Source organism: Heteronotia binoei, chromosome 10, assembly GCF_032191835.1.
Source record: "Heteronotia binoei isolate CCM8104 ecotype False Entrance Well chromosome 10, APGP_CSIRO_Hbin_v1, whole genome shotgun sequence".
In the NCBI taxonomy this organism is placed as follows: domain Eukaryota; kingdom Metazoa; phylum Chordata; class Lepidosauria; order Squamata; family Gekkonidae; genus Heteronotia; species Heteronotia binoei.
This window is the reverse complement of record NC_083232.1, coordinates 8,123,766-8,133,990: the sequence shown is the minus strand read 5'-3', so window position 1 is coordinate 8,133,990 and position 10,225 is coordinate 8,123,766. Positions and strand designations below refer to the sequence as shown.

Sequence of the window (10,225 nt, the reverse complement as noted above, 5' to 3'; positions counted from 1 at the left end):
TGGATGGGCCATGGGCCTGATTCAACATGGCTTCTCTTATGTTCTTATGTCTGGGACAGTGATGCTCTGTATTTCTGGTGACTGAAAGGCAACAGTACAAGGGCTTCTGGAGCTCTCACTGGTGGACCTCTTGATAGCATTAAGGTTTTGGCCACTGTGTGACACAGAGTGTTAGACTGGATGGGCTACTGGCTTGATCCAACATGGCTTCTCTTACATTCTTATGAGACCCTGGGTTTGGAACCACTATCAGTCTGAACAGATAAGACTGACTTGGATGAATCAAGGTCTGATTCAGTAGAAGGCAGCTTCAGGTGTGTTCGTGTGACCAATGATCCAATCCATCAGAGCTCCTCTTAGGTTCTTACAGTTCTATACAATCACTGAGACTTTTTAATGTTTGTATAATATTTACTTTATTGATAAGTGTGGGAATGGAGCACAGATGGAGCAAAAGGGAAGGAGAAGAAGAAGAACTGCAGAGTTATACCCCACCCTTCTCCCTGAATCAGAGACACAGAGCAGCTTACAATCCCCTATATCTTCTCCTCCCACACCAGACACCCTGTGAGGTGGGTAGGGTTGAGAGGGCTCCCCAAGCAGCTGCCCTTTCAAGGACAACCTCTGCCAGAGCTACGGCTAACCCAAGGCCATTCCAGCAGCTGCAAGTGGAGGAGTAGGGGAATCAAACCCGGTTCTTCCAGATAAGAGTCCACTCACTTAACCACTATGGCTAACCCAAGGCCATTCCAGCAGCTGCAAATGGAGGAGTGGGGAATCAAACCCGGTTCTCCCAGATAAGAGTCCAATCACTTAACCACTATGGCTAACCCAAGGCCATTCCAACAGCTGCAAGTGGAGGAGTGGGGAATCAAACCCGGTTCTCCCAGATAAGAGTCCGCTCACTTAACCACTATGGCTGACCCAAGGCCATCCCAGCAGCTGCAAGCGGAGGAGTGGGGAATCAAACCCGGTTCTCCCAGATAAGAGTCCACTCACTTCATCACTATGGCTGACCCAAGGCCATTCCAGCAGCTGCAAGTGGAGGAGTGGGGAATCAAACCCGGTTCTCCCAGATAAGAGTCCGCTCACTTCACCACTATGGCTGACCCAAGGCCATTCCAGCAGCTGCAAGTGGAGGAGTGGGGAATCAAACCCGGTTCTCCCAGATAAGAGTCCGCTCACTTCACCACTATGGCTGACCCAAGGCCATTCCAACAGCTGCAAGTGGAGGAGTGGGGAATCAAACCCGGTTCTCCCAGATAAGAGTCCGCTCACTTCACCACTATGGCTGACCCAAGGCCATCCCAGCAGCTGCAAGCGGAGGAGTGGAGAATCAAACCCGGTTCTCCCAGATAAGAGTCCGCTCACTTCACCACTATGGCTGACCCAAGGCCATCCCAGCAGCTGCAAGCGGAGGAGTGGAGAATCAAACCCGGTTCTCCCAGATAAGAGTCCGTTCACTTCACCACTATGGCTGACCCAAGGCCACTCCAGCAGCTGCATGTGGAGGAGTGGGGAATCAAACCCGGTTCTCCCAGATAAGAGTCCGTTCACTTCACCACTATGGCTGACCCAAGGCCACTCCAGCAGCTGCATGTGGAGGAGTGGAGAATCAAACCCGGTTCTCCCAGATAAGAGTCCGTTCACTTCACCACTATGGCTGACCCAAGGCCATCCCAGCAGCTGCATGTGGAGGAGTGGGGAATCAAACCCGGTTCTCCCAGATAAGAGTCCGTTCACTTCACCACTATGGCTGACCCAAGGCCACTCCAGCAGCTGCAAGTGGAGGAGTGGGGAATCAAACCCGGTTCTCCCAGAGAAGAGTCCGCTCACTTAACCACGACACCAAACCGGCTCTCTGGAGATCAGCTCCAAACATCAGTCTCCCAGAGGACAAGAGAGAGAGGGAAGCCCTATACCCCACAGAAAGCTGAGACCTCCCTGCATCTCCATTTGCCTGGCCCAAGCTGTTTTTCTTCACACTCACTCATAGGGTTGCCAGTTCCAGGTTGAAAAATACCTAGAGATTTGAGGGGTGCAGTCTGAGGAAGACAGGGTTTGGGAGAGACTTCAATGATGCTATAGACCAGGGGTCCTCAACCTTTTAAAATAGGGGGCCAGTTCACTGTCCCTCAGACTGTTGGAGGGCCGGACTGCCGTTACTGTACAAGGCCGCGGGCCGTCAGTTCTCCATCTTCTGCATCTCTCTCCCTTCCCCACACCACACACCCCGGCCTGGGAACTCACCTCACCTCGGTATCACCTCACACTCTGTCTCCGCCGCCTCAGCCCAGTGCCGGAAGTGTGCATTGCTAACGCGAGTTTAAGTCAAACGTCACTTCCGGTCTGATTTTGCCATAACCCGGCGGGCCACATAAACATCCTCAGCGGGCCGCATCTGGCCCGCGGGCCGTAGTTTGAGGACCCCTGCTATAGACCCATCCTCCAAAGCAGCCATTTTCTCCAGGTTAACCGATCTCTGTTGTCCTCACTGTTGGCATCTCTACCCCCACGCCCTGCCAGTGGCTGGGAGGTAGGCTTCCCAATTCCCAGGTCCCAGCGGGGGATCCACTGGTTTTACAGGCTTCCCCCCTCCTCCAGCCAGCTGGCCGGCAGGCAGGGGAAGCCCCGCCCCCATAGTCATTATGCACCACCATGAACGATTCCCATAGGGAATGATGGGGAATTGATCTGCGGGTATCGGGGGCTCTGGGGGGACTGTTTTTTTTGAAGTAGAGGCTCTGAATTTTCAGTATAGCATCTAGTGCCTCTCCCCAAAATACCTCCCATGTTTCAAAAAGATTGGACCAAAGGGTCCAATTCTATGAGCCTCGAAAGAAGGTGCCCCTATCCTTTATTATTTCCTATGGAAGGAAGGCATTTAAAAAGGTGTGCTGTCCCTTTAAATGTGATGGCCAGAACTCCCTTTGGAGTTCAGTTATGCTTGTCACAGCCTTGTTCTTGGCTCCACCCCCAAAGTCCCCAGATATTTCTTGAATTGGACTTGGCAACCCTACTGGGAGGGGGGGCGGGGTGCTAGCAACACTATCTACTGCAGACCAACATGGTAGAGCGTTGCCAGGTCCTCAGGTCACCTCCGGCCGGGGGAGGGGGATATTGTTGCCAGCTCATTTAGGAAACTCCTTAGGGTTGTCAATTCCCTATTGGGGGCAGGGATCCCCTGGTTTGGAGCCCCTCCCCCTGCATCGGGGTCATCAGAAAGCGGAGGGGGGGGGCGAGAATCTCCGCTGGGCACTCCATTATTCCCTATCGAGACAGATTCCCATAGGGTATAATGGAGAATTGGTCTGTGGGTATCTGGGGCTGGGAGGGAGGGGGGCTGTTATTTGAGAAAGAGGCACCAAATTTTCAGCATTGGGGAGGGATGGTGGCTCAGAGGTAGAGCATCTGCTTGGGAAGCAGAAGGTCCCAGGTTCAATCCCTGGCATCTCCAAAAAAGGGTCCAGGCAAATAGGCGTGAAAAACCTCAGCTTGAGAACCTGGAGAGCCGCTGCCAGTCTGAGAAGACAATACTGACTTTGATGGACCAAAGGTCTGATTCAGTATAAGGCAGCTTCGTATATTCATATGTTCATCCAGCGCCGCTCCCCTAAATACCCTCCCAATTTCAAAAGGATTGGACCGCCCTTCACCAATTGTATGAGCCCCGAAAGAAGGTGCCTCTATCCTTCATTATTTCCAACGGAGGGAAGGCATTGAAAAGGCGTGCGGTCCCTTGAAATGTGATGGCCAGAACACCAAAGGGAGTTCTGGCCATCACATTTAAAGGGACTGCACACCTTTTCCATGATGCTTGTCGCAAGTTTGCTCCTGGCTCCACCCCCAAAGTCTCCTTGCTGAACCCCCAAAGTCTCCTGGCTCCACCCCCAAAGTCCCCAGATATTTCTTGAATTGGACTTGGCAACCCTAAAACTCCTGGAGATTTGGGGGTGGAGCCTGGAAAGGACAGGGACCCCCCTCAAAGCATCCGTTTCCTTCAGAGGAACTGATCTCCGTAGTCTGGCGACAAGCTGCGATTCGAGGAGATCCCCAGATCCCACCTGGAGGCTGGCAACCCTATCTCTGTAACAATCTTCATCCATTCATAGGGTCCAGAATCCTAGGGTTGGAAGGGTCCTCTGGGGTCATCTAGTCCAACCCCCCTGCACAATGCAGGAAATTCACAAGTTCCCCTCCCCTACACACACACACACACACACACACCCTGCTCCAAACCCCAAATATGGCAAAAAAGAAAACAAAAACCTCTCCAGGATCCTCGGCCAAACTGGCCTAGAGAATCACTGCCTGACCCCAAAGCAGCAAACAGCGTTTCCCTGGGTGTGTAAGAAGGGTCAGAAGAGACTCAATTCACCCCGGTGTCACATCTTTTGAAGAAAAATGGCTTCCATTTCTGGAATATACTGGATCTAAAAACATCTTACCTATTAACACAACTTAAGAAAAAAGGAACAGCCATGTTGGATCAGGCCAATGGCCCCTCCAGTCCAACACTCTGTGTCACATAAGAACATAAGAGAAGCCATGTTGGATCAGGCCAATGGTCCCTCCAGACCAACACTCTGCATCACATTAGAACATAGGAGAAGCCATGTTGGATCAGGCCAATGGCCCCTCCAGTCCAACACTCTGTGTCACATAAGAGAAGCCATGTTGGATCAGGCCAATGGTCCATCCAGTCCAACACTCTATATCACACAGTGGCCAATACACACACTGTGTGGCCAATACACACACACTGTGGCTAATAGCCACTGATGGACTTCTGCTCCATATTTTTATCCAATCCCCTCTTGAAGCTTGTAGCCGCCACCACCTCCTGTGGCAGTGAATTCCACATGTTAATCACCCTTTGGGGGAAGCAGTACTTCCTTTTATCTGTTTTAACCTGTCTGCTCAGCAATTTCATCGAATGCGCACGAGTTCTTGTATTGTGAGAAAGGGAGAAAAGGACTTCTTTCTCTACTTTCTCCATCCCATGCATAATCTTGTAAACCTCTATCATGTCACCCCGCAGTCGACGTTTCTCCAAGCTAATTTACCTTCAATTTCTCTCACTATGATCCTTTCTCACTTATGCTTTCTCTTTTTATTTAAGTATTCCCTTTTGTTTGGCTTTGGATGGAGCAAGGCATTATTCTTAGCTTAAGAGTCAAAAATTCTAGCCCAATTATCAGTTAATTTATCCTTAATAAGATATTTATTTATATATGTATTTATTTAACTATTGGAGAAGAAGAAGATATTGGATTTATATCCCCCCCTACACTCTGATTTTCAGAGTCTCAGAGCAGCTCACAATCTCCTTTATCTCCCTCCCCCACAACAGACACCCTGTGAGGTGAGAGGGGCTGAGAGAGCTCTCACAGCAGCTGCCCTTTCAAGGACAACTCCTCCGAAAGCTATGGCTGACCAAGGCCATTCCAGCAGCTGCAAGGGAAGGAATCAAACCTGGTTCTCCCAGATAAGAGTCCACGTACTTAGCCACTATACCCAACTGGCTCTCATTGAAAGATTGATTGGCGAGCTGGACGTTAGCTTAAATGCTGAATAAGATGTACTATGAAGTTGTATATACCATAGTATTTTATGCACAGTAGAATTTTGTTATGGGTGGAATTAATCTACTCAATGCTACTTCATCCAACAAAGTTCCGTATAACTTGGAATTTTTAAAATAACACATCATATGTTCAAAAAGAAGAAGAGGCTTGATGGCACAGAACAGACACACAGTGATGGGTAATTACGGGGTGAAGGACAGTGGGATTTGAACAGGATTCAACAGGACATGGTTTCAATCCTGCCATATTTCGCTGGCCACAGCCCCGAACTGATAACGGAAGCTTTTGTTAGGTTAGGGTCTGCGGTGGACATTCTCTAATCCCCACCCTGCCGCACGATAGTTTTAGAGACATAAGAGTGTAAATGTTTGGGCACTGTGCACTGATACAGTCTCAATGGCTAGATTGTCACAGGTTCAGCATAAGAGTGACGCCCTGCCCCTTTCCGTTATCACGCAGGGAAGATCCTACAGGTTCTCTATCCCTCCATCTCCATTGGTGAATTCATTGTCTGGTGGATACCAGTGGATTTCCTACATGCCCTGTACATGTGGGTGTCCTGTCCACCAATCTCTGATAACTTCACTGTCCACCAATCACTGACAACTTCCTTCTCAGAGGCCAAAGGAGGAAGGAAGGAAATGCGATAGGAGGAGCAGAGGAGGCTGGGGGTTAGTCAAAGGGGGAAAGCAAGATGCGAGTCCACTGGACTCTTAAAAGTCCAACAAGATGGGTTGTCAGGTTTGACTCAGGAAATATCTGGGGGCTTTGGGGGTGGAGCCAGGAGACTTTGGGATGGAGCCAGGATCAAGGTTGTGACAAGCACGATTGAACTCTAAAGGGAGTTCTGGCCATCACATTTAAAGGGACCGCACTCCTTTTAAGAGTCTCCCCTCCATTGGAAATAAGAACATAAGAACATAAGAGAAGCCATGTTAGATCAGGCCAATGACCCATCCAGTCCAACATTCTGTGTCACAGAAGAACATAAGAGAAGCCATGTTAGATCAGGCCAATGGCCCATCCAGTCCAACATTCTGTGTCACACAGCGGCCAAATACACACACACACACACACACACACACTGTGGCTAATAGCCACAAATAATGAAGGATAGGGGCACCTTCTTTTGGGGGCTCATAGAATTAGACCCCCTGGGCCAATCTTTTTGACACTTGGAGGGGGGGTTTTTTAGGAGAGGCACCAGATGCTATGCTAAAAATTTGGTGTCTCTACCTCAAAAAACAGCCCCCCTGCCGGAGCCCCAGATGCCAAGAAATCGATTCTCCATTATACCCTATGGAGACCTATGGAAAAAGGTAAGGTGAAATCAGGGAATAATGGAGTGCCCAGCAGATATTTCCCTCCCTCCCATCCTGCTTTCTGATAACCCTGAAGAGGGGGGAGAGACTTAAAACGGGGGGATCCCCTGCCCCTACCTTGGGATTGGCAATTCCAACAAGTTTTGCAGGGTATGAGCTTTTGAGACACGAGGGGAGTTTTGGCTCTTGGAAATTCATACCCCGAAAATCTTGATGTGTCAAGATGAGTAGCTGTAACGGTAGAAATGAGCAAGAGCCCAGAAACTCCTTAAAGACTAACAAAATTGGGGGCACAGCAGGAGCTTTTGTGAGTCATTGCTCACTTCTTGTTGGTCTCTTAAGGTGCTACTGGATTTGAATCCAGCTCTTCTACTGTAGACCAACACAAGACTCTGAATATCCCCAGGATATTGAATTCAGCAGGTGTGCAGCTCCTGAACCTTTCTGACGGCTCCCCCTCCTCCTTCCTACCTTGTCCATTGAATAGTAGGTGCAGCTGCAATAACAATCCCTGGATGAGCTCCACCACCTGTTTTTCTACAAAACCACCCCTGTCCCAGGGTATAAGCTTTTGAGTGTCAAAGTTCCTTTTGACTCTTGAAAGCTTATGCCCTGGAAATCCTTCTTGGTCTTTTAAGGTTCTACTGGACTTAAATCTGCAAGCCAACCCAGCTATCTGCCGGAAATTACCAAAGGGGAGAGAGAAGGAAAGTACTTGGGGAAGGTTAGCAAGGGAAAACAGAATAACGATTGGGGATAGATGGAGAAAGCCTAGTATTTGCCCCTTCCTCCCCCAGTTCTGGTGTCCCAATTTGCAAGAACGTCGCTAAACTAAATATGAAGCCATACATAGCAGAACACCAACACCAACAGTTCTATTTTGTGTCTAACTGACAGCGTAGGCGATATCTAAATTGGATGTCGTGGACTGGCAGAATTGTTCCAAATCCAAACTGGCTCTTATCAGCTGGTGGGATTTCCTCTTCGCCATCGACCAGCTCAAGGTCAAAGCAGGCCAGCATCAGGAAAGCAAACATTTTTATTTCAGTCACGGCGAAGAAGCGTCCGGGGCATTTAGACGGCCCTATTCCAAATGGGACATTATAGTATTTCAGTTTTTTCCCACTCTTGTAGAAGTTCTTCACAAGACCGTTAGAGTTCAGAAACCGGTCATATCGGAAAGTCAGCGGGTCGGGATAGACTTCTGGGTCCGTCTGCGCGGCCACGTAAGGGGACAGCGCGACCCTGTCTCCTTTGCGGAGGGCGTACCTCCTCCCGTTATCCATCTGGAGGTCCATATCTTTCACCACAGATCTCATCAGAATCGACCTCACTTTCAGGCGCAACGTTTCCTCAATCACACTGCCCAGGACTGGGCTTTTGGTTAACATCTTCCTGGTGAGGTCGATCAGTTGGTCCCCTAACTTGACGCGGGGGCCGTTCTCTTTGAGCAACCCGTCTACTTCTTTCCTCGCGGCTTCCATCGCTTCAGGATATTTTAGAAGGTGGATGAGAACCCAGAAGGAAGCCGGACCGGTATTCGTTTGGACTGCCCAGAGCATAAGAAACAGATGTCTAGCTCTGATATTTTCAGGCATCCCCTTTTCAGCCCATATCCGTTCTTGTTCACTAATCCAGCTACAGACATTGTACCTCTTGTGCATTTTACTCACTGACAGGATGTCCCAGAAGAAATTGTACAGCTGCTGGGCTTCTTTCCTTTGCCCAGGGGCCAATGTTTTATAGACCATGCTGGGGACCAGAAGATCAAATTTATGCAGTTCTTCAAAGAGCTTTTCAAACTGAACGATTTCATGATCGGTCAGGTTTACCTTCTTCTCTGCCTTATCCTCTGACTCGTGGCCGAAGAAACTGAGGAAGGAAGCCGTGAAAATGGTGTTGCAGCTGAAGCGGTAGACTCCATCTTGTTGCCAGGAGCCATTCTCGTCTCTGGAGCCCTTCTTGTGGAACATCACAATCTGTAAGTTTTCAACCATGGCCTGATTCATAACAGCTAATCCCTCTCCCATTAGATATTTCGCACTCAACGCCATCATCAGCTTGTGGTCTTCCCCAGCAGGAGAAAAGCGAAACAAGGCCGAGACCACCTCTGATCCAAACATGTCAAAATCCAGCTTGCTTTTGGATTCTTTCACGATGGCGCCATAAGAATGAGGGTCCAGCACAAACGTGATGAAGCGGCCTCCGATCAGAAGAGTGAAAATGTCCCCGTGTTTCTTTTGCATTCTTTGCAGAAGTTCCAGGCCGTCTTTCTTGAAAGCCAGCGCATAGCCCAGCCACGGAAGGAAGCCTTTGTCCAGGGGCGGCTCTTCAGCTCTTTGCCGGCGGAACGCTCCTGCCAAATAGAGCCCCGCGAGCAGGAAGAGGAGCAGAGCAGACAGTACGGTCTCCCAGGCTGCCATTCTTTCGGAGTTCAGGAGAAGAATGACAGAAGTCGGTTGCCTATTATGTTTATAAATAATTTCCACCACAACTTTAGGCGTGATGATTTAATGGCCGCAGGTAGCAGAACAGGTTGTAACAATGCATTGGCTTTTCCTAAGCATCCCTCGGCTTCGGGCAATTGGATACGAGTGCTTGCCTCGTTAATGTGATCTCGTCACTCCTAATTGGAAGAACAGATGCAAGGTGCCAAGCAGGGCGAGATACCACGGGCATCGGAGTAGCAGACTAAACTCTTTCAACTCTTATGCCTAATTTAAAGACAATTTGGAGAGAGAGTCCACAAAATGGCTTCCGCGGGGACTGGGGCATCTGAAGGACTATGAGACCCTGTCCTTGGGTGCTGTGCATGTGGACTCATGTTATGGGTGAGTTCTTGTGTTATGTATGGCTGATTTTACACTGGGCAAAAGATCCAGTAATGCTGCGCTTTCCAAAGTGATCATCTACATTGGGACCTTACCGAATTCCGCAGGGCCTGTAAGACAGCCCTCTTCCGGCTGGCCCACAGCTAACCGGCATCGAACATCAAACACTGAACACCGAAATACTGAATCTGAAATTGAACTTGAATCGAGTGTAACTTTAAGACCGCTGTATGATTTTAATGTTTATGTATATAATAATTGTTTAGATTTTTAACTATAAATTATGAAATGTTAATTTTCATGCTTAATTTTATATTTTATGTTAGTTTTACATGTTGTAAGCCGCCCTGAGCCACCTAGTGGGAAGGGCGGGATATAAATCTTAGATAAATAAATAAATAAATAAATAAATAAATAAATAAATAAATAAATAAATAAATAAATAAATAAATAAATAAATAAATAATACATTACAATGTGCCTT

General features: G+C 48.6%; 1 protein-coding gene across 1 annotated transcript; it reads right to left on the bottom strand.

Annotated features, from left to right (window-relative positions):
* Positions 1-7,773: 7,773 nt before the first annotated feature.
* LOC132578119 (5-beta-cholestane-3-alpha,7-alpha-diol 12-alpha-hydroxylase-like) lies at positions 7,774-9,333 on the bottom strand. Its single transcript, XM_060247968.1, has one exon. The coding sequence runs from the start codon at positions 9,331-9,333 to the stop codon at positions 7,786-7,788; it is 1,548 nt and encodes a 515-aa protein (XP_060103951.1). The 3' UTR covers positions 7,774-7,785.
* Positions 9,334-10,225: the final 892 nt, after the last annotated feature.